General features: G+C 42.3%; 1 protein-coding gene across 1 annotated transcript; it reads left to right on the forward strand.

Annotated features, from left to right (window-relative positions):
* Positions 1-1,233: 1,233 nt before the first annotated feature.
* she (Src homology 2 domain containing E) lies at positions 1,234-9,241 on the forward strand. Its single transcript, XM_073485827.1, has 6 exons — positions 1,234-2,082; positions 2,511-2,637; positions 4,693-4,947; positions 5,182-5,602; positions 7,004-7,123; positions 7,777-9,241. Exons 1-6 carry the CDS (start codon positions 1,642-1,644, stop codon positions 7,967-7,969), a joined length of 1,557 nt encoding a protein of 518 aa, XP_073341928.1. The 5' UTR covers positions 1,234-1,641; the 3' UTR covers positions 7,970-9,241.
* The last annotated feature ends 15,699 nt before the right edge of the window (positions 9,242-24,940 follow it).

The raw sequence follows: 24,940 nt of genomic DNA on the forward strand, positions 1-24,940 counted from the left end.
CCTGCATGTTTACTCCAAATGAAACAGCCTAGAGGACTGCAGGTGAGAGACATGTAAACAAGATTTTTCAGGACATGTGATGGAGCAAGGTGCATGCACAGACTGGTGCCTCATTATTGTTTGTTTCTCCAATTCGCCAGTAGATGGCGCAACCTGCTGGTAGTTTAGCAACATCCTCCAGGGCCCCTAACATTAAAGCTCCAACCCTCTGCTGCAAGTGCATGACCTCCAATCACATGAAGCAGCTAATTTAATGTTGTTTTACAGTAATTTTATTTAGGTGGGTGTTTAGTTGTTTTAAGATGCCATTTAGGATGAAATAAGATAAGACTTTATTAATCCCTCAATTGGGAAATCCACAGTTTGAGAGTCATGGCAGAGGGAAAAGAACAACACCGACTGAGTTATAGATAGTAAATGTAAAACAGAGCAAGCAAGACAAAAATAGAATAATATAAAGATAAAGTGAAAAAGTAATAATAATAATGATAATAATAGTAATAACTAATTTAAAAAGTACTTATATTACGATGTATTTAAAGGTGCAGTATCTAGTTTTGGGAAAGAAATTTTAATCAGAAGAGAGAGATCTTCACTGACTGATTTTTTTATGCCTAAACACACTAAATAAACAAACTCTCTTTCTTTCATGGCTGAATAAACTGAATATACAAACTGACCTTAAAGGACGACAGAATTTCATACTGTTTTACTTTGTTTATATTTGGCGGACCCTGCCACCTTTCTAGCTTCAAACAGTGTTCTGGGGACCTTATTCTCCTCTGAGAACATGTTGTTTATTCAGTTATGGAAAAATAAATATTTCTGAGTTTGTAAATATTGGAATTCTGAGTTTAAATCTCTTAACCAAAACTACAATGTGCCCCTTTAAGTAGGGAGTTTGTTGCATTATAAATCAATAAAATTAAGTGCATAAACAAATTAGGCAAAGAATAACTCCTCAGTCCTCTGTGATCATTCACAAGAAAAACTGAAAGGGGAAATGTTTTCAAACAGTGAAATAACTTGTCCATTGGCATTAAACCAACTACTGATAAAGTTTGGAGTTTTCAGAAGCTTCACTTGTGTATCCATTGAGACTGTTACAGTAAAACTCCTGCCCCATCCCGTACGCACAGCTCCTCCCAAAAATCCAGCGACATCCCACAGTCTGCGCTCACAACTTGCCTCTCCATCTCATCACTTCTTCTGGTCGACAGACTGGACGCATCATCTCACGCTCCGGGAATGGGATCTCTACTGGGTGAAAAGAAAAACTTCGAGTTCTTTCGAGTTTACGCTCTCCAGAAGCTACTTTTCAAACTGCAGGGATAGTTGTTGCTGCAGGTGCAGCAGGGAGAAAGCAACAAAGAGTCACTGGCCAATGACTTCCAAGAAGTTGACGACAGTTTCAGACGCTAGAAATCAGTTCAGCAGCATGAAGTGGTGAATTTGGCGACTAGGAGATTCAGACCAAGGCTACTTCAACCGAGGCGTGCGTAAAATATCTGTGCGTAAAGTTGGAGCTTTTGCACACGGTTCGAATTTAGCTCAAGTGGGGCAGCTAATGCAAAAAACGTATGAAATATAACAGATTTGTAAACTTTCAAGTAAGTGAGAAGTGTTAATACCTTGACAGCCATGGCAAAATGGTTCAGAGATTTCCCCATCAACCTGAAGAACGGAAGCGAAAGGGTCCGCTCGGCCTCTGAATCTGGTCCACAAACCCGACCCAAACCTTCGTTTTCTCGTGACAGTCTGAAAGGAAATCCACGCAAAGATGGAGGAGTGGGGGGGTTACTGGCAGGGAGAAATAGGAAAAATTCGGCTATAGAATTGGGTCGTAACAACGCTGGTTCTGGTGGGACGGTCTGGGATAGTCTCACAACCGGTAAAGGTCGCAAGAACTCCAAGGTCGAGACACCAGATGAGAACCGCCAGGTCAGGACCTCTAGTTTGGCGCAAGCGTACATCAGCAGGATGATCAAAGTGGACAAGCAAGACAAGACCCCCAAACTGAACGGGATAAGTGAACAAAAGCTGCCCGAGAACGAAAAGGGAAAATCTGACATCAAAACGACGGTGAGTAACATGTTCCACTTTTGCATCTTCATATTTCACCTTAAAGAATGAAGCAAAACCAGACAAAAGCAGCATATTAAAAGTCAATAGACAGTACAAAAAGCTAATGTCATTGTAGGCTTGAGGTCAATGCTCTCCTTTGTGTTTTCCCTCACTTCATAACTCTGTATTCAGTTTCCACCGCTCTCAAAAGAACACAATGTAGTGAAACTGCATTGTGTCACATCAAACAGGCAAACACAATGCGCTGACCTGTTTGCACAAGTATTTCTGCTCGTCCCTTCATCACTCGTCACTCTTAGACACCACACACACACTCACACTGTATAAGATCCCCTCTCCCCCTGCCCGCTCTCTTGTCTGCAGGTAAATGAATAGATATAACAGGCCAGCATTGTGCTTTCTGACGTCTTGTTTCCTTCTCACAGCTGATCATCCTGGAGGACTACGCGGATCCTTTCGATGCAGAGAAAACCAAGGAGCAGAGGGAGGCTGAGAGAGCAGGCGTGAACGATGGCTACATGGAGCCCTACGATGCCCAGGTCATCATCACAGGTGAGGTCAGGGGGGTCATGATCTATCTCAGCAGCGTGGCATCCTGACTGCACATATTTTGAACAAATCTGTCTGTGATTTAGTGCTGCTCTCCAGGGTATTAGATTGTTTTGTCAGAGATTGATTTTAAAGACAAAATATGTTGAAAGCAAACCAAAATTGCAAGGTGTAAGGATTGTCTTGCCACAACAGATCTTGTACAACAGAGCATAAAAATATAATGAAGTAAGGGCAGAATCACATTAATTTACCTCATAATCCTCTTTGTACATCATCTTTGATTAGCTAAATAAATAATATGCAAGCCAAGGGACACTTTTATCACATCTAAGCTAAGTTTCCTGTACTTACAGCATGTCACATTCTTTCTAAAGAGCCCTATTAAAGGGACTTAGAGCCAAAGTCGACCCTCAGTCTCTCTGCTGACTTCCCACCCTGCTGGCGGTTGCCATAGGAACAGTGTTGTGCAGGGACAATGGGTGCAGCTTCCTCTTCCAACTTCCTGTCTCCTGCCTCTGTTTCCTTTGCCCCATTCTCTTGATAGGAAGTTGGCCCCAGTGCCCCCCCCCCCCCCCACACACACACACACACAGACACACACACACGCACACATAATACTTTATGGTCCCTTATGTGTGAAGAGAATCGAAAGACCCCCTCACCCCTTCCCAAAACCTGTAGGCCCCCCCCCCGGTCTCGCCCAATCACTTCCCAGCAGCCAGGAAGTGGCCTGGTCAGCCAGCCAATCAGCAGCTGTGTTGACCTTTTCTTCCTGTAGCTCCATTGTTTGGTCACACAATAGTGCAGACTCACAGGCTACCTGTCAGACATTAAAGAAACACAACAAGTTAACCCCCCCCCCCAAAAATAAATTAACAACATGTCATAACAAGCAGAATTTAGGGAGCAAATCACACTAGTGTTGGCGTACAAACTTTGAGGGTACAATGCTTTAACTCTCTGTATTACTGAACTCTAAAAACATTCCAGGAATGCCACTTCAAAGATATACAAATGTGAAATACAAGTGGATGTTGAACATATTATTTTCTAGCATATGTATCAGTTTTGATATCCTCCTTTTTATGTTGTGAAGTTTCTGATGTAGTTGATTGACACTTCCTTCAAATAATACTTCCTGTGGATCTCTGTGGCTATGGGACAGAAATGTTATGCAGATGAATAATGGCAAGCCTGCAGAAAGTGAATGCCTGACTTAATTGAAGTTTATAATTATCTAATTATCTATTATTTATACTGTTTTAGAGAAACGGTTATTTAAATTTTTGGTTATTTTGAAGGCTGGCATGCTGTTTAACTGTGTTGTGCTATACTGACAGGTCCTTCCCACTTGTATCAACAAAGGTTTATTAGAAACACCTCTTAGCATAATGCAATGGTATTGTTCAACAGGAGGACAAACTACAGCATGCTAAATGAACAATAAGTCAAATCAACATCCCTCTGAGACTGTTTCAGCAAAAACTAAACATTAAAACCTTCATAAGGGTGGAATTTATTTGCAGAACTGATGTACCTGATAGATCTGCAGCTGAGTGTTTAATTTCAAGGTATACCTTGGATATAAAAAGGGATAGACTAGAATGGGAGAGCTCACTATTACATTATTACTTCCGTAAAGGAGGTTGTATTTTCACCCGTTTGTTTGTTTGTAGGTTCCTTGTTTGGTTGGTTGGTTTATCAGCAGGATTACACAAAAACTACTGATCGGATTTCTAGGAAACTTGGATGGAGGGTGGGTCTTTTAACTTTTGGTGCGGATTTGCACTCCCAGAGGACTCACAACACTGTCACCTGCTTCATTTGAAACTCCGCCAAGTTGTCTCTTTGTCAGATTCATGATGATAAAAAAAACTGTATTAAATCACAGAAGAACCTTTTTGGCCTCAAAACATGACACTTTTCTAAAAAATAAAACACCACCACCACCAACAACAACAACAACCATGAAGCAGCAGATTGCAATTCTGCATTGCACAAAAATCCCTCATTGCAATGCTGTTAACTAATCACCTTTTAACCTCTTTTCTGTAGAGGTCCGCAGACGGGGCTCCAAAGACCTCCTGAAAGTGTGTGTTCTGTTGGACCGAGGCCAGAGAGAGAGGAAGGGAGGAGAGGGAAAGCCCACACCCCCAAATATCTACGACACGCCATACGAGGGCGGGCTGGAAGGCGACCGCGAGGGGGTGTGGATCCCTGTCACACGGCCAGAGTCTGACGTCCGTCCCGCCGGAGAGTACGAACTGCCCTGGGAGTGGAGAAAGGAGGACATTGTGAGAGCGCTGTCAGGTAGAGAAAGGGAGAGTGGGATGATGGGAAGGGTGGGGGCTCAGGGTGTGGAGGAAGGATGCCATGAGTTTTATTTGTACAGCGATGCCACAACAATTTTGTGTTTGCTTTAGAGAGGAAACAAAACAATCCTGCTGAATCAATTTCCAGAGTTGTGTTTACTTTGGTGTCTCTGGCATGCTTTGATAGAATATTATTATGAAAGGTTGATATTGTCTCTCCTGCTTCCTTCAGCTCAGTTCGAGGCTGTGGATTGTTCTCCCACTAAAGAGAACGGTTCAACCTCCGGCCGCCAGCAGCAGCAGCAGCAGCAGCAGCCGCAGCAGCAACAACAGCAGCAGCAGCAGCAGCAGCAGCAGCAGCAGCAGCAGCAGCAACAGCAGCAACACACCCTGAGGCAGAAAAACTGGAACCATAAAACCCTCGTACCATCTTCTTCACCCTCCTCTTCTTCTCCCTCATTTCCCTCCTCTCCGATCCTCAAACTCTCCCCTCTCTCACCTCCATCTCCCTCTTTCCCCACCCTCAAACTCTCACCCCTCTCACCCTCCTCTAGTCTTAACAAACTCTCCCCTCCGTCTCCTACCTCCCCCAGTGCCCCACTGGATGGGGAGGCAGCCAAAGTGGAGCCCAGCCTGCCCCTGGAGAAGCAAAGGTAAGGAGGGAGAAGATATACTTATCTATAGGAGAGGGGAATATGCACAGAATTGTATTCATCATGCACAAAAAAACAATACGAGATGCAATAAATTGTCAAAAACGAAATAGTGATGATTTGATACCATTATACAAGATTAAACAGACCCCGATGACTAGAAAATAAGCTGTTGATAAAACAAAAATACCTCCCCCATGGTCCACCAGTCCCCTTTCATTTAATGAAGCCCAATCCAGTATCAAACTTGAAAGCCCTGAATTACTTTACATTTTTAACCACCCATAATAATTTGAGCTCACTAAATTTTTAAAAAGCCAGCCACTGGGATAACAAAACAGCGCAGATGGACTCACTCATAGACACCGGATTGAAGGAATCAAACAAAGGAGATGGGGTTGAGACATTTGGTTGCCTTCATCTCATCTCATCTCATCTCATCTTTTTATTTATTATAAGTGCTTATCTTACAAATTATGTAGAGGGAAAATGCCAAATCTTGTCTTCTTGTGCCTAGCCTATATACTTCTTCCATTTCCTTTGACTTTTACTATTTGTGTTCATGAGACACTTTGGAAGAAAGGCGCCCTCCTCAGTTTTGGGCTGAAAATCAATCTCCCTTTGTAAAAGTTGTAAAGCAATCAAGAATATTTCCTCCAACAACTTATCTGGTGACTCACAATGTCAAATACGCTGCAGTGGCTGCCAGGCTTCTTGGCCAAAATCTCACATTTATTTTACACTTGGCTCTTTTTTTAATTTTAAGTAAAATTTGGCATTTATCACTGAGAGTGTAAGCCAGCGGCACCCTCATGAACGTAAACGCTGAAGGGAGGTGCACCCTTGAGGCGAGGCCTGAACAGACAGGACTGGATAGACTCATACAAGCATGGCCTTTCTGTTCAGATGGAACATGTGGGGAACATGCTCAGAGCATGTTAGCATTTGTTCCTCTCATGTTGCGGCTGAATGTCAGTCTGTGTTTTGCCTCCAAGCATGAAGGCCACATACAGCCTGTTTATATATGGCTCTAACCTGTGGCCACTGTCAGCACCACCTTGTGTCCTAGCAGGCCTCCCTCCACACTCACACAGCCACATACATTATGTTTGTCCATTTTATTTATCTCTTTGCCCTCCCGCGTTCACCTTTGACATTGTTAACTCATTCAGTCCACAATGTGTATCTGACTGTCTGATTTATTATGACAGTAAATCTTTGCTGGTGTCGCTGCGTTGCTTCCTCCCGCCAGTCTCGTTCTCTCTCGCCATCATCACCTATCATTAACTTGACATCTGACTTATCTCCATATGTCACCGCGCTATATGTCAGTGATCTGCTGTCTCTCTCTTTGCATCTCCCCTCCTCCCCCTCCCCCCTCCCCACCCTCACCTCTCCAAGCTGGTACCATGGCAGTGTGAGTCGGCAGCAGGCTGAGGCTCAGCTGCAGCGCTGCAGGGAAGCCAGCTTCCTGGTGAGAGACAGCGAATCAGGAACCAGCAAGTACTCCATCGCTCTGAAGTGAGTGCGCCCATGTGTGTGTGTGTTTGTAGAACACGGTACATGCACGCTATATAATGCAACATGTACATTTTTATTTATAGCGCTGTTTTTACCCACTTTTGTTTGGCTGCATCACAAGCTCAGTTTGTCATCGTCTGAGTTTGACAGCTTTGCTTGAAAATCAAATATGCGTCTTTGATTTTTATATTTTCTTATATGTCAGTAGTGATTGAGCCTCTGGCAACTGGCATTGGGGTGACAACCTCTCAGGCGTTAGTGCATGATAATATGTGTGCCATTTGTGGAGTAGACACTACTGATAAGCGTGCCAGAAAGAACAGGTTCTCTTGGATAAAGGCTGAAATCCTCTCGTGCGATTGCGTATGTATGTGTGTGTATGTGCACATGTGTGCATGCGCATGAGTGCACATTTGTTGTGCGCTGCTCATTCATTTGAGAGTCCACATCATTAACCCCATTTACACATCCACTGAACTCCATGCACAGCCTCGTTCAAGGAGAAAGGAGAGAACATTTCTTAGTTATGACATCTTTATTATGTTTCAAGTCTTGAGCCACTCTTTACTCTGACTAATGCTGTGCGTGTTTGTTAGTTGCAAGCCTGTCTCCTCTGACAAAATATTTTTACTCTGTGTGTCTTCTTCCATTAGGACCAGTCAGAGTTGTGTGCACATCATCGTGGCCCAGACTAAGAGCGTGAAGGGCTTGGGCTTCACCCTGGATCAGAGTAGCTGTGTCTTCTCCAGTATCCCGGAGCTGGTCCACCACTACTGCACGCACAGACTGCCTTTCACTGGAGCAGAGCACATGACCCTGCAGCATCCTGTGCCCAGGCCACACTGAACAAACAAACACACTGGGACAGAAATACACATGCGCATCACACAGTTATGCACAAATGCACACAGACACACACTTGTTAATACATGTGTGCACACACATACTCAAAGATATGCTGCTTTGGAGTTTGACCTGTGTACTACCTTCATAAGTTTGTTTGTATCTCTCACATGCACTCCCTAGTGGCCAAAATCATACATTACAAAATGCATTGATCACATTGTTATAGAGCTAATTGTCCCCAAATTTAAATCCACAAAACTCACGAACCCAACAGGAAAACCATCCCTTTCTTCATGTATTTGCTCCATTATTTTGTCCATTGAGCCTCCAGAGCACACACAGCACTGTACCAAATTGATTTCCATAACAATGCACATGATGAAGCATCGCACTCACTTTAACCAATCTGATATTCGAAGCAAGCGGAAAAGGTTTATAATCACCTCACGGGATGCCCCTTACATCGAGGTGCTGACCACATCCTTCAGCACCATGCCATCTAGTTAGGCGTGGTCTGCCGGATCAATACACCTGATTGGAGTATATTCATCCATCCATCTGACGTGTCAATCAGCACATCGATCACTCCTGAAATCAGGCTCATTTACCAGCCACTCTGTCAGTCAAGAGAAAGAGCTTTATTGATTAGATGATTAGTACTAGTGTAGTGGGAGGGGTCTTATAGCATTACGGTGCCCCGTCAGCAAAATTGTTTGAGTGTTTGTAAGTGGGCAAAGTGAACATGTGCCTTGATCTGAGGTTATCTTACTGTATTGTGAATTAACTGACCTGATTTACGCTCAGATGTACCCATGCTTTGAAGGTGCACTATGTAGTATTGGGGAAGAAATTTTGATCGGAAGAGAAAGATCTTCATTGACTGATTTCTTTCGTGCTTAAACAAACTGACCTTAAAGGAAAACACAGTTTCATTCTGTTTTGCTTTGTTTATATGTGGCGGACCCTGCCACCTTTCTAGCTTCAATCAGTGTTCTGGGAACCTTATTTTCCCTTGAGAACAGCTTGTTTATTCAGTTATGGAAAAAATAACATTTCTGAGCTTGTATTATTACCTCATTAATGTTGTAAATATTAAAATTCTGAGTTTGAATTTCTTCTCCAAAACTACATAGTGCACCTTTAATGATGTATGTATGTATGAAGTGATTGTTTGATATTGTCAGATTTTTTTGTACACAGTGATGTGTGCTGTTATATTATTGTTGTAAGACTTTCATGCAGTAAATAAAATTCATATTATCTGCAGACAAACTGTGTTATTAATAGACACGCCAGCAGCAAAAAGTCAGAGCAGGGTTCAAGGAAAAGAAGGCAGTGAAACAGAGATGAGAAACTAACCCGAGTGAATCTGTGTGCTTTTCCTCCTGTAGCTGTAAAACCATTGACCTGAGTGTGAAATCAATTACAGTTACACACACACACAGGCACCTCATGCATGCACACGCACTCACCTATTTGGAGGCAACAAATACAGACACACATGAGCACACATGCATAAATAGTGTACACACAAATAGCTTTTAATCACACCGCCCTGAAAGGTGGTGTATTTAAATCCTCGCCGACACACACATGAAAGCTTTATCCTCACAGCCGTGTGTTTGCAGTAAGATATGTCTTACCAGTAAACACCCGCGTATTGGTTTGCATCTCTCAGAGTGTCTGTGTGTGCACCCATGTGTGCGTTTATGCGTGTGTGCATGCAGTCCTGTTATGTGTATGTGTGTGATAGAGAGAGAGAAAAAGAGAGAGAGTCAGGATTTTTCTGTTCAGGGATTACCAGGTTGCCATGGTGATTAGTTAGAGTGAGGTAGGGCCATCTCTACGGGGAAGGAGGAGAGGGAGGAGAGAAAGAGGGAGGAGGGACAGGCTGCGATATAAAAAGAGCTATGAATAACCGTGGCCATAGTGCCATAGTAGCAATGTAGCTCCCCCACAGAACGCTCGGTTTGTGAATGGAGAGCAGCAACATGTAATGTCAGAGCAGTGCCAGAAATTAGTGAGTAAAAAGTGATTCACTCCTCTTACCATCAGCTCAAAAAGCAGATTTTTTTTAGCACCTTATTGATTGTAAGACACCGCCTCAAAGGGTCAGAGTCCAGGGTTGAGTCCAGAACAAATACTTACTCAATGACACCTCAGCCAGGCCGATGAATCTGCAGGTGAGGAACCATCCCTGTTTTTGGCCATCCTGCTACCGAGGGTGTCACAAACTGTTATACATAAACAGACACCACTAAGTATCACCCCTCCCTCCATCTGTGTGATCTGATGTGGTTAGTCTTCTATGTTCTCTTAATTAAATCACTAAGTAGGTCAAAACAAACAAGAGGCCCCGGGTGCTGGACGCATGATTCTTGCAGTGTTTGACAGTCTGCTTTTTGGGAATGTTGCATTCAGTAACCATCCAGCCAACAATCTCCTTCTTGGTTACATAAATTGTTGGAAAGTGAAAGAAATGCATCTCCCTTTTATTTCTATTGATAATATGAAGGCTCATGTGTTCATTTATGGGCCGAGAAAGTGAACTGACTTCTTAAGAGAAATAAACTATTTAGAAAAACCATCGGAGGATCTGAAAACTGCACCGTCACATAGCTGAAAACAGGACTGTTTTTCATAGCTCAACACACATCAGAGACCCTGGACATCGATGATTTGCATAATTTCTGTCACCTGCACTCGTATGAGATTATAATGTGTCAGTAGTGGAAGAATTATTCAGATCCTTTACTTATGTACTACTAGAAATATCAAAATAGGTAAAAGTACAAATAAGAGTGCTGCCATCAAAATGTAACGTTTGTAGAAAGATATCAATAGTTAAAGGTGCATTATGCAACTTGTTATGGGCCTTAACAGAGACAGCTCTTCATACAAGAGCTTTTAGAAGTACTTTAAATCCATATGTTTACATTTTGTTAAACTTTATCGCTAAACAGGCTTGTATTTTGAGTTATGATGGGGTGAGACCTTCAGGGCGACAATATTGGTCTAACAAAAGTTACACAGTGCCCCTTTAAAGTACACATAGTGATGTAAAATGACAGTGTTAACTGATTATTGTGTTGTTTCGTTAGCATGCAAGCAGCATTTTGATGTTGCATCTAGTTGACACAGAGCTTATTTTAACTACTTTTTATACCACTGGATTACTCTCAGTGATGGGATGTAACTAAGTGCATTTACTCATGTGTGCCTAGGTATAATTTTGAGGTACTTGTACTTTACTTGAGTATGTATGAGTATTTTCTGCTCCTTCATACTTCATGTGCAATATTTGCCTCCAACATGTAGTGGCTACATGTTGGAGGCAAATATTGTACTTTTTACTCCACAACATTTACTTGGTAACATTAGTTACTAGTTACTTTACAGACAAAACAGCAATCGGATTAAAAAACCCCCACTGATTTCAATAATCAGAAAAATGTTGCATATCGAATCTGCTAATCAGTCAGGCCAATGATCAGTTGACCCACTGTATTCAATGTATACATACATGTAAATATATGTATCTACTTTTACTTGTACTTTTGACACTTACTTTGCAGATTAAATCAATTTATTTTTTCAGCAATTGGATAAAAAAAACCCACTGACTCCAATAATCCAAAAAACATTGAATATCGGATCAGATAATATACAGTATATAAATATAGGTAAGTTTATGTATAAAAATTACTTTTGATACTTACAAACAGTATTTATGTATGGTACATTTAATATCAAAATGCTTTAAGACTTTTACTCAAGAACCATTGAGTGGGGTGACTTTACACCTTTACCAAAGTAATATTTTAACACAATATCTTTACTTTTAGTGTGACTTTTCTGTCTTTAACAGTATATCATATTTCATTAGATGATCATATGTTTGGGAAATAAAATCTTCATCTGAAAAGTAACTACACATCGCTAAACAACATTACAATACAAAAATATACAACAATATTTGCCTCTTATAGAAGTATAGTAACAGGAAGTACCAATACTTCAGAATTGTTCTGACGTACCGTGCTTGTATGCATAAGTAATCATTGTCTCACACTGGTGATCAGTCTGTGAATCTTAAATCAGATTTGTATGTTGTTAATCAAAGTGTTGACCAGATATGACAGAACCACGGGAAGTAATTGCAGCCACCAGAAGACAGAATGACAGCCAGAGAGGAAGGGACAGAGGAAAGAAGAGAGAGAGGGAGAGCGTGAGGGGGTGTTAGGGGAAGACAAGCACTTGTGGGGGTCCCAGCTTTTAAATAATTCAGAGAGAGACTCACAGCACTCAGTGCAGAGGAGGAGCACTGTCAGGTCAGCTCATTCACTGCAGAGGAGAGGTAGAAAGGACTGTACAGAGAGAGGGAGAGCGGATAAAGATAGCATGAGAGAGGAAGACATTACAGTGGGAGAGTTTTTGCCTGGGTGTGCATGCATATGCACATTTGTGTGTGTGTGTGTGTAGGCATTGTGTGCATTTATTCATGAGTGTGTGTGTGTGAGTGCCAGCTGCGCATGTGTATTCTTTGTGTGTGTGTGTGTGTGTGTGTGTGTGTGTGTGTGTGTGTGTGTGTGTGTGTGTGTGTGTGTGTGTGTGTGTTGGTGATGAAAATAGACAAAATGAAGGAGAAACAGGTCGTTTCCTCCTGGAGCTTTCTGGTTTCTCTTAGTCACCACGGCAACCGCCTCCTCCCTCCATCCTGCACTCCTGTTTACTTAGTTTACTCTTCCCCCATCCATCCCTCCCTGCCTCCCACGCTCCTTTGACTCCCCCCTCTCCCTCCCTCTCTCTTGCATTTTGAGTCCTACACCCCTCTTTATTTGCTGCAATCCCCTCCACCCCTCATCACCCACATCAGTTGTTGTATTTCTTTTTATCATCCGGCAACGGCTCTCAGCGAGCATGCTGCAATATCCGGAATGAGATCCCAACTTATGTCTACCTGACTACACACCTGCCTGTCCCTTCCCCCCCTCCCCATCGTCCCACCCTCTGCTGCCGTGACTTTGGTTGGGGGATTAGAGGTTACTTCATCGAGGAAACAAAAATGGACATTTTAATGAAAGATAAGTGACTGGGAAATAAAAAAATAAAAAGAAGAGATCACATAAGAGAAGGCAAGAGAAAGCCCTCTAGCTTTTGGAGGGTGAGGATTATTCACTGAATAATGACTACATCAGGCTCAGGCGCTCCTGTTGACTATTTTATTCTATTTTAATTGAATTTCTCATTACATTAAATGAAAAAGACTTTGGTGCCCGTATTTCCTTTTTGGCTGCTTGATGAAAAATGCATTTCAGAAGATATGAAACACCACAGCTACCTGCGCTTGAGGCTGATATTAAAGATAAAGCAGAGAGAGATGAGAGATGTCATGAAGTTTGACAGGGTTCCCTTTAAAGTCACTATTAGCGCCACAAACACGCCCAGACTGCTGAATATTCTATGTTGATGTGCGACTTTGTGCGGGGAAGTCGCTGGCATCCTTAGCCGAGCTGTGGAGCCTCAGAGGTATGCCACATCCATCCCTCCCTCCCCCTCCTCCTCCCCCTTGCTCCTCCGCGCCCCGCCCCCGCCTCTCCTCCAGCGCGTCGCATCGCTGAGCGCGCGGTGTGTTCAGCACGGACAAGCCCGCACCGCACGACCCAGCGCACAGCTCACCTGGCCCCCGCCGAGATATTTATAACCCTCCCCCCCCCCTCCTCCTCCTCCTCCTCTTCCTCTATTCCGAAGAAGCGCGGACCGACGGAGAGCCCCCGACGCCACCATGCCAGGTAGAGACTGAAGGCAGGTTTGGGTCGTGAGGAGGAGGGGTGTATCACTGCGGGTGCGCTCGGGGTGGCCTCTCCACTCTCCATCGCGGTGAACACCTTTCGGGCTCGGACGCACGCAAGATGATGGACGGCTGGCTGCCGCTGCTGGCTCTCCTCGCCATTGCGGGAGGTGAGTAACTTGACCGTGTGCGATAATGGCTCCACAGACAGCTCCGTCGATGCTCGCGTCGTCACCTTTGTAGGGCCAAAGAAAAAAAAAAAAAAAAAAAAACCCTCACCGTGCGTTCGCGCAATCGGGGTGTCTGGATGGGTTTTCTTCAAAGTAATGTGAGAGTGGGGAAACAAAAGGAGTGGTTAGATGCTGAGGTGGAGAGAAAAGGGACTCTTTCGTTGCTGTGTCACCATCTTTCTCATAACAGCATCAGTCAGCGCGACGGGATGATGTAGTGGAGAAATATTGCCCACTCCATATATTACATGCGCACAGTGTGGAGGCATTAGCAGATGCGAAGCTAACATGATTTCGATGGAAATCCCTTACATGCAGGGTGTCTATTGTGGCCTTTCTTTATCAAGTACACCATGTGGTATTGTGTCATGATTATATTTGGTTATTTTGGGTGTTTTTGTTTGGGCTAAATCACACTTTTTACAGGATTGAGCACATTTTTGAAGAGCACAGGGCTTGTTTTTGCTGAAGTTGCACGACACAACACGCACAGCAGGTGCAGAAGTCTCCAACAAAGCTTTAACCCACCTTAAAAAAAAAAACTCTGAGCCACTGTGGCATTAGTTATCCTCTCTTGGTATACATTAGAGAGGGAGAGAGAGAGGAGAGAGAGAGAGAAAGGGGGGAGAGGGAATGACATGATGTTATTTATCACCCACTTACCCCCCCACTCCCTCCCCCCCTCTCCCTCATTAACACTGAGGTCTTGCATTGAGTGGGCAGGTTAATGAGAGGCACTGTTGAGCTAAAACAACTTCTACATCCTGTCATCAGAGGACAAATGATGTGTCATCAAGCAGCAGTACGGGAAAAGCCTCCTGCACAGGCAGATAGATGGTCTTCAAGTCTCTGTGGAGGACGTGCATTGAGCAGATGAGTCTTATTTACGACGCTGTTGCTGCAGCGTGTTCCCGAGCAAATGAGCTACGCGTTAAGTGTAAAGCCATTCGAGTGTTTGGACATGCTCCCCATCCGTAAGTTGGCTCTAATTTGGTGTTAATTTCTGCTCAGCCCCAAGAGGAGCGGGAGGAAACACGTCAGCTGATTGGGTGAATTACTCCTGCCTTAATATTTGCAGCCAATCCATAGTAGTGACAGGGCAGAGGTCAGCGCAGAGCCTCTGAGCAAAAAAGACAGTTTGTCACTGCCTGTGTAGCAGCACACACACACACACACACACACACACACGCACACACACACACACACACACCTGGCCATCTGCCTCACATTGACTAACTGTTCATCAGCACCCATGGCGACAACATGCTCCTACTCTCTCTCTCTGTCACACATACACTCTAACTCTTTCTGTCAAACACACACACACACACACACACACGGAAGGAGAGCTTTACAATACATCACATTACATCCAGAGACAATCACAAGGACGTACAGTAACAGATCAAACGCTTTGACCTCCATTAACCTGCCATTTATCATTTCAAGCACAAGCTGCCGAAGCACACACACGCACAAAGAAAACACATGTAGTATTTCAAAAGTAGGCTTTGGTTATTGTTATAATAACGACTTTTAGTAATCATGCACAACAAAAATAATAACATTGAGATATACACACAGATCAGAATCAGAATCTATTTATTAGCGTACAAAGATTGTGTTGTGGCGTTTGCTTCACAAATACAAAAGAGGCAAGAAGAGAAAGGCATAACAGATAATACAATTAATCAGAAATAAAAAAGAAAAACAGTCATTATAGTTTTGAAATGAGATATGGCTGTGCCGTGGAGAAGGAAGTAAGATGAATGACGTATAAGTGACGAGTGCAAAAGTTGGCTGAAGTTAAATCGGATGTGAGATGAGGTTAACACCATTTATTTATCTTTTAGATCATGTAAAGTTAAAGTGATTCCAGCATGTTTTAGTGCAATTTTAGTTTTTATTATAAGTTTTAGGAATATTTTGATGATTATCGGGGGAACATCGTGAAACACAGTTAATGTTGGACATGAAATGTATTGTTATCGTATCGTTCCAGGGCCTAACATGGACATACAAAAAACAGCAAATTTATGTACAATTTTACAGTAGGCTTAAGTTACTGTTTAATTTTGAAACTCCAAAAATTACAGAGTGACAGAAAAAAAAGACAGTACTTACCAGAATGCATGAAATACAGACATGTGTTCTGTTTTTGACCTAGAAGTACCTTTGAAACCAGAGAATATGTTGTGTATCAATCTACCGGAAAACAATAAAATTGGCTGACAAACATCTCTTCAACATGTTGCGTGTAACTGCCATGGCACAGGTGATAAGGACATGAAACAGCCAAATTCACCAAAGTTGAACTCATGGATATCGGCAATAGAACAAACTTTAAACATGGAAAACTTGTAAAGTACTTGTTGAGATTAAACAAAAAAAATGTAAAAAGATTTACCCAAAAGATAGACTCTACAGACTGACTTGTCATTATTATCATTTATTAATTGAATTGCATAAAAAATATTTTAAAAAATGTGCATGGCCTGGAATTTGTATGGAAGATGCTAATATTCGGTCTCCCCGAGCGATCACTTCCTGAGTTCAAACGTGCACTAAAAGAGAAAAATGCTACCGACAAGAAATATCAGTTTAAAGAGCTTCACAAGCGCTGGAGTACTAATGACTCATCCTCCCCTAAGGGAAGAAAATCTGATTAGCGTCATCCTCAGAGACTACAAACTCAATCCGCACACAAACACACGCAAAACACACGGTTTGTAGAGATGCTCACATGGAGCATCGTCTTATGATACACATTCAAGAGATTCCCCACAAAGAAACAACACGAGCATCAACTCAGAAAAGACAACTTGTGCACAGATGCAGACGAACTTCTCACGTTACAAGAAAATATTCAGAGCAAACATCGGTGCTGATGGAATTAGAAAGAGAAAAAGTCAACTTTACACCTCCAGACGTACAACAATACTTTCTTATGTAAGACTTTCACACACACACACACACAAACACGCACAAAAGGAGTCTCACAGTCAGCGGCTGTGCAAGGACGCTCAAGGACATTTCAGCACCTGTCTCAGACGCTGCCGTGAGGATGTGGCCGTCCTGTTGTGTGAGGAGGATGTCTCTTGTCATTTCCCCTGCAGGCCATGCATAATAAACAGGTCTGTGGTGCTGAGTTGACCTGATGCAGGGGGTTACTGGATATGGAGCACACCGCTGTGCGACAGTCTCATCAGCCAGAGGACGTGAAGTGTACTTGGATTCGCTTTTTTCATATTTTTTTTCATCTTTAAATCAGACTCGTTTTTGATGCACGGCCAAGGTGGCCTCTTTGCATGTGTGACTGTGAGTGTATGCATATGCCATAATCTTTGTCCTCCGCTCTATGAATGCACTTAGTGAATATCAACTAACCATTTCCTTGGCAGTGCTACGGTCTAGAAAGTTCTGCTCAGTCAGTTTAGCCTGTCATCACTTTTCTGCTGCACTGTTCCAGCCCACTGATCTCTGCAGCATCTCAACCTGCACATTACAACAGCCCTCCTATTGTCTCTCTCTCTCCGTGTCTCTCTCTATCTGTCACTATCTGTCTTCATCTCGCTCTCTCATTTTGCTCCGTCTCTATCTCTTTGGACCGACTCCCACTACACGGCAGCAACAGGATCAGATCAGCGGATAAGGGGCTGCGTCCGCGATTAGAAATGCACGGCGGTCACACAACGGGGGCCCGCATTTGTATGTGAGAACGTGTGTGATTCCGTGTGTAAAACTGTGTGCTCTCATGTGTGATTTTGTGCGAGATTATGCGTGTGTGCGCGCGTGTGAGTCAGTGTGTTTGTGTGAATGAATGTGCAGCAGCAGTAGTAGCAGCAGCGCGGCAGTGTGTGGCCCTGGAGATTAGAGGGAAGCAGAGGGAGAGCACAGAGGTTTAATAGAAACTTAAGCAGTGGAGGAGAAGCGGCAGATAAGAGTTTGGAAAGTTAAGAGTTTTATAAGGAATATTTAAAAAAAAAAAAAAAGGTGGACTTACATTGAAGCAAGGCTGACGCAGGTGTATGTTGAAGTGTGTTCAAGATAATGCTTCTGTCAGGAAGATAAGCTGCTTTATCTTGCAGAAAAGTGAGAAATCATATGTGTGTGATATGATTTCGATCAGGTCGTCTGCGAGATAAGACACCACATGCCCGAATGTGATCTAGATACATGTATTTCTGTCAGACAGGCGGCCTCCTCCTATCCCCTCATGTGCACATATTACTCTCAAGCGGCAGGCTTGGACCTGGTGATAACACAGCCTCAGGATTTATGGGTATCCAAATAATAGCTCAAATAATAGCTGTGATGGAGGCATTATGCAGTCTAAGTGATGTATTTTATTGCGTTCCCTGAAATATGCACCACTATAGTGAGAGAGCCATACCGCCTTTCAGCCAACAGCTGAGCTCCTCAGGCTGTAAATAGTACAGATAAACCACACTTTATGTCCCCAATGTGAGGGTTTCTGGACGTAAATTTTATTCTTTAGTAAAATCACAAACATGTTCTCTTCAAATTACCTTTAATTTTACAGAGTTAGGTTGACAATACCTTATGTATTCAAAAATATTCAAACCTAAGATGCCATTTTTGACAACAAATGTTGAAATCTGTTAAAACAGTTTAAATACTCATTTTTCACTGTATCCATACATACACCAGTACGAGCTGTGTTTTTCATGCTCTCCTCTCTAAGGATCGGTCGATATGTTTTTTTCTGATTATTAGTAATCAAGCTGAGTGATATTTGGAGCCGATATACATGTGCAGTAAGAATAAAAACCTTAGTGTCAATCATTTAGAATTGCCAGAGATGGATTATAACTAACTACTCTTTATGGTGTTTGGTGTCTGTGGAGTGTTGGAGAAACTGATCCACACATTGATGTCCCCTCCATCAGGACTTGAATTTAATCGGTTTGTTTTAATTATTGTCTCTGCACATGTTAACATTTATCAGGACTGTAACTAATGATTGTTTTCAGATATTAAGCCGATTACTCTCTCGATAAATCCATTAATTGGTCCATGTCAACCAATTGAAACGTCATCCAATTTGGAAAAATGCCCATCATGAAATCCTCGACTCCAAGGTGATGTGTACAAATGTCCTCGTTAGACATAAGCAGCAAATCTTCCCATTTGAAAAGCTGAAACCAGCGAATGAAGTGATTTGAAAAATGACTTAAAAAGATGAATCGATCATTTGAATCGTTTTTCTTCAGTCGATTAAAAGCTCGAGCATTTGTCTGAAAATTGATTGCACTCGTGCCATCAGGCGTTAGCCTGTAAAAAGCCGTTCTGGAGAAATTCACAAATATAAAAAACACAGTTGATTTATATGTCAGTGTTTTGATCTTGCCAACTTTCAATCTTGTATCTTATATTTTTGTCTGTGTCTATTATATGTTTTTACATCCAGTCCATTTGTGTGCATCTTGTTTGTTTTTCCTTGAATTAAAAGTTGAACAATCAATCGAAATATTATCAAAATCACAAGTACAATATCCAAATTGCAGGAGATACTATTTTAATAAAGGTGAAATCTGTCACAACATACCATTATAAATGAAAGAAGCATTGAAGTGCTACAGAGAGGCTCTGGCCTACAAATCTTGTCATCCAGATGTAAGAGAACATGATTGTTTGCTGCAGGTCCCAGCAAGATTCACATCAGTATTTTTTGTCAGTGAAAATGAAATACAAAAAATTAACATTCCTACTAAAATCGTGACTCATATGTCAGAATAATCTTTTTTTTTTTCTCATATCGTTTTGCCCTATTTGTCATTAACCCCTTCCACTGTTCCACAATTTAGATTTACATTATTTTTGACACAATCATTTGTGTTTCATCTACATAAATACTTCAGATGTGTGTGTAAAATATAATATTTTTCTGTTTGCATGGTGCAAAATATTGAAGCAGCTGTGTTGTTAATGGTGTCAGGGGTTAAGTAAGTACAACATATCAGTATTAGTAACAGCATTAGCATTATGGTGCTTTCCATAAGAACAGATGTTAAAGTAGATGCATAAACAGAGTTTGTTGGTGGTGTTGTTGTAAAACTGCGTTTCCTCGTCATTATTGTTTGATACAAAGGCACCAGCTCACTTTCCTTGACTGTGGAGTTTGTTGAATTTGGCGACAGTCAAGCTTCAGCTCTCAGTTAGTCCACTCTGAGATGGCTTTGTTTTTGAAGGGCTGTGATATTGCGGCTGAACGGAGGGATCAATATTAATATCTCAGTTCTATGGGCACTACAGAGCCAATTGGGTGTTGCCAGTAGATCAATGGATCTCTCCATTATTGATTTAAGAATATTTCAGCATAAAAGGTCCCAGCAGCAGCCAAAAAGTCTCTTTGGCAGAGCGTGGAGAGGAGGGAAGAGCGGAGAGCGACCCTATGTTTCCCTCCAACCTTTTCCCATTTGAGTGAGCTGTATAAATAGAGATCATCACTGTAATAGTCTTAGCGGGATAATTCAATTTAGCCCTCGCTTCGCCCTCATTTTCTCCACATTTGTCTTTACGGTGTGTGTGGACTCTGGCCTCTAAGTAGATCTGCAAACAGAGAACACATGCTGTTAAATGCATTGATCGGCGATTTTATGTGATCAAGCAAGACTGATCGTATAAAATCATGAGTGAGACATACACAGGTTGAAGAAAAGAAAAGCGTGACCATGTCTACAATCTCATCTCTTCCAGTGCTCTGTCGCTGCGATGTGTGTGCGTTTGCACATGCATGGTGGTGTGTAACTTCCCCTGCTCCGGAGTCTAATGGGGAGCCCTGCTGAAATATTCATAGTGTCACATTAAGATTGCAATATTTGCACTGGAAAACAACCAGAATACAACCTGAGCTACCAGCAACATTACAACCACTCAGCTCGGCCTTTAGCACGACGGACCGTCATGTGCATGTGGAAACAGAGGAAGAGAGAGAGAGATCAGTCTTTGTTTAGAAGTAAGTGCTGGAGATGAGCAGCCGGGTTCACATGTTTGTGCAGCGATCCAGTGCGTGCCTGGATATTTTTTGCAGGCAGGAGATAAGAAAAACCAGAATAGACCAGCACTCGCTGTTTGGGTCTCTAATTTGTCTCAGTGGCGTAAAATATTAGTCTAGACTTTCATCCTGAGCTCATGCATGCAAATATTTCAGTAAAACTAAAAATAAGCAGAGAATAGGAAGGCTCAGAGTGGATATGTGAGGCAAGACCGCACAGTTCTCCAACTTTGTTATTTTATTTTTATAATAGATAATGCTTTTAATGTGCGTCACAGCCTACGTCACGATGTTAAGCTCCTGTAAAAAAAAAGATCTTGAGTTGTTGTCGGTTGTCGTCAAAGACCTGTTCCTTGGCCTGTTGAAATTTGTGGTGACGTATTTGAGACATCCTAACATCAAAGAAATAAGGAAGCAAAGGCTGACAGATGATGTTTGAATGTAATAACTGTACACAATCAGCTGAATCAGTTTGGCCTCGGACATTGTTTTGGCTCCTTGTGAAGTTAGTTCATCTCTATCGATCGTTCACTGTGAAGCTTGACGGTGCTGTTTCTAAAGAACAGAACAAGATGAATAAATAATGCAGCTACTCAGACGATAAGACTTTAAAGATGAAGTGAATCAGCTCTCACCTTTAAAGGAGACCTATCATGCTTTTTCTTTTTTTTTTCTTCCTTTTTTCCAGCATTTTATTTAAGCTCTTGTGCATGTGGATCTTGAAAGTTAAAATCAAAGTCGACACCAATGTAGCTCCTTTCTCCCACAGAAAACACTGCTCCTGAAACGCCTCGTCAGTAGTCCCGGCTTTAATTCTGTGACTTTGTGACATCACACGTCACACATTTGGATAATTTTATACGCAGCGGCTAGTTTGGCATGTAAGAATTGATTAAGCACAGCTGCTCTGTTGTTGTTAGCAGTGCTGGCTCAGGCGTGTGTGAGCTGACCAGTCAGAGCAGACTGGGTATTCGGGAGAAGAAGGCCTTAAAGAGACAGGAGCTGAAACAGAGCGTTTCAGACAGAGGGGGAATACAGTGCTGCAGCACTGGAGAGGATGAGAAAACTGATGTGTTTTTTCTAGTAATAAACCAAAATAAATCATAATACGCCTCCTTTAAGGTTTGGTTGAGGTGCAATATATTATTTTTAATAGCTTTTAATGCTTCATTGTGCTTCCTAAATATGATATAAAGCAAATATAATTTATCTTCTCAGAAAATGTTTATAAAGAACAACAACTGAATATTTTTTTTGACAATTCAACAAGACTTTTAAGTTGTCGTCTCGTTAGTTTGAGCATGAAACCACCATTTACATCACGAGCTGAAACGTCGGCCTTTCCTGCTTCATCATTGTTTAAGTGAACTGTATTAGCTTTCTGTCTCATCCGACAGTGTTATTGCTTTGTGCTTCTGGGAATAATATACATTACTCATATGGTTCAGAAGCAGACAGTAATGCTTATTTCCCTCATGAATGTGTGCACACAAAAAAGACCCACACACACACAATATATACACACGTAAAAAGAAAACCGGTGCTTGGGCACAATAAACAACCAGACCACTACACACGTGTGCTGACAGGATGTGTATTGATGATGCCGGATTAGCGAGGGAAGGGGCAATAAATGGACAGTGGCTGTCAGCGTCGGGAAGATGGAGATAACAGGAAGGAGAGAGCGATGGAGACAGTCAGGGGAGCGAGAAGGAAATATAGGCCGGCTTGGATGATGGAGAGACGGAGAGAGTGTAAAAGAAAATGAGACAGAAGAGACGGGACGCGGGGAGAAGAACAGGAGATTAAAAAAGGGGGGCGGGGGGAGCGAGGAACTGCGTGTTTAGTTTACGGGTCATGAATTGAGTCCTCATTGATCCAGAGACGGAGGCTATCATTCCTGCTCAGTGAGCACAGCAGCTACAGGGCAAGAGGGAGGGGAGGGGGGAGATAAGAGGGGGAGGACTGAGTGTCAGACGAGCTCAGAGACGTTCAGATGTGCAGGCAAAATAAATACATTTAGTTTGTTTCTAGCTTTTTATTTTTCCTTTTTAAATCGCCATTTCCGTATTTACATCACTCATGTAACAAATTCAGACATTTGCCACAAATGTATCCATTCTATTCACTCTACAGGTGCTGGAAATCCTTAAAAATGCTTGAATTTAAATGCAGTGTTTTCCAAATTGCTTGTATTTTGGATAAAGTGCATTACTTTATAAATAAATGTGTTATATCGGCTTGACAGGTCATATAGGATGCCAACTGTACTTGTAGCCAGGTGACACATTGTGAAACATAAACTTTGTGTGTTTCCTTTAATTTGCCACCCTTCTGGAGGATGCTATCACGAGTCACAGTTTTTATTGTTTTAGCACAATAACACCTGATTTAATGTGATGAAATGAAATTAATTTTAGTATTTATTTGTATATAAATTAAGGCTGCACAATTTACTGAAATATTATCGAAATCTTTGGAGCAGCAATTGTTTGATAGAAGTTAAATGTGTGTGTGTGAATCATCGCAATCATCTGTCAAAATAATCACAATATGACTTTTTTACCATTTCGTGCAGCCCTAATATAAATATGGAATTTACCACAGATGTATTTTTGGTGACATACATCAAAATACAAGCCTGTTTTGCTCTAATGTAAACAAATGTCTTTAAAGTAAATTGAAAACTCATGTATTCCTTATATTAAGAGCTCTGTCTCTGTTTATAGGCCCATAAAAAAGTTGCATAGTGCACCTTTAAATGTTGAAATGATAGAAATCAAACATGACTGACAGCAGTGTGTTGTGTGTAGTAATCACCCAAAACTTAAAAGTGTTTTCATTACCTTAGAATGAGCCTTCATATCTACAGAGGGAGCAGGTCCTCTTCCACGGAGTCCACCATGTTGCACTGCCATGTTTCTACAGTAGCCCAGAATGGACAAACCAAACACTGGCTCTAGAGCCAACTTATTGGGAGGGTTAGACAAGGACTGCTCAGTTGGTTACGAACTGCAACAACAGCGCTAGATGCCACTCAATCCCACACACTGGACCTTTCACTTTACTCACATCAGCTTTGACATGTTTGTTTTCCTGCACCGTTAATAGCCTCTCAAAAAGCAGGTTTAAATATGACAACATTGGGAGCAAGTGAGCAGCAGCGAGCAGCCTGTGTTTATCTTTAGGGGGAACGTGTGAGGGAATTGTGAGTTGGAAAAGACGCAGCACAGGAGCCAGCAGATGCCAGAGAGACCAGGAGTGACTAGCAGGAGGGAGAGAGAGAGAGAGGAAGGAAGGAAGGAAGGAGGAGGTGCAGAACAGTTGTTTTTCTCTGTGCATCGTGTCTCTCAGTAAAACGCCTCCCCTCCTGCGTGTGGTGTTGTGACAGCCCTGCCCAAACTCTTCCACTCACACGGCTACGACTACAGTCTGCTACAGATGGAGGGATGGCAGACAGGAGGGGAGGGGAAGTGAGAGATGAAGTGAAAATAACCTAAAGCTACAAAAGACTGGCAGTTGGGGAGAAGTGCAACACAGCAGAGGAGAATAGATGGAGACAGAACAGAGGCACGAAGAGAGCGATAGAGACAGAACGGATAGCGATAGAGACATTCAGACTGGTTGACTCATTCTTATGATGTCAGATCTTGTAAGAAGTGTGTATCGAGCTGTGCTGACGTGCTCCAGCCGGCAGTGATGAGTAATGCCATGGTTCAAAGGCTTTGCATTCTCAGTACACATGGGTAGCCCGCTCTCAGTGCTAGCAGTGAGGGCAGCGGCCAAGCAGAGATTGAGATGTACAGAGATGTATGATCACATCAGGTCTGATAAGAGCCTTTCTAAACAAATGCCAAGAGAGACACACATGGCTTAAGTGTTTTTTGTCTCACGATAGAGGCAGATGATGGTGATGATAATGCGTTCTCATT

The sequence above is a fragment of the Pagrus major genome, chromosome 17, assembly GCF_040436345.1.
Source record: "Pagrus major chromosome 17, Pma_NU_1.0".
Lineage (NCBI taxonomy): Eukaryota > Metazoa > Chordata > Actinopteri > Spariformes > Sparidae > Pagrus > Pagrus major.

What these genes read in the sequence shown, in the direction of transcription:
- she (XM_073485827.1), top strand. Translation starts at nt 1,642, where the DNA reads ATGGCAAAATGGTTCAGAGATTTCCCCATCAACCTGAAGAACGGAAGC. An exon ending in CATTGTGAGAGCGCTGTCAG is followed by an intron (nt 4,948 to 5,181) that starts GTAGAGAAAGGG and finishes TGCTTCCTTCAG; the next exon opens with CTCAGTTCGAGGCTGTGGAT. An exon ending in CTGCCCCTGGAGAAGCAAAG is followed by an intron (nt 5,603 to 7,003) that starts GTAAGGAGGGAG and finishes CACCTCTCCAAG; the next exon opens with CTGGTACCATGGCAGTGTGA.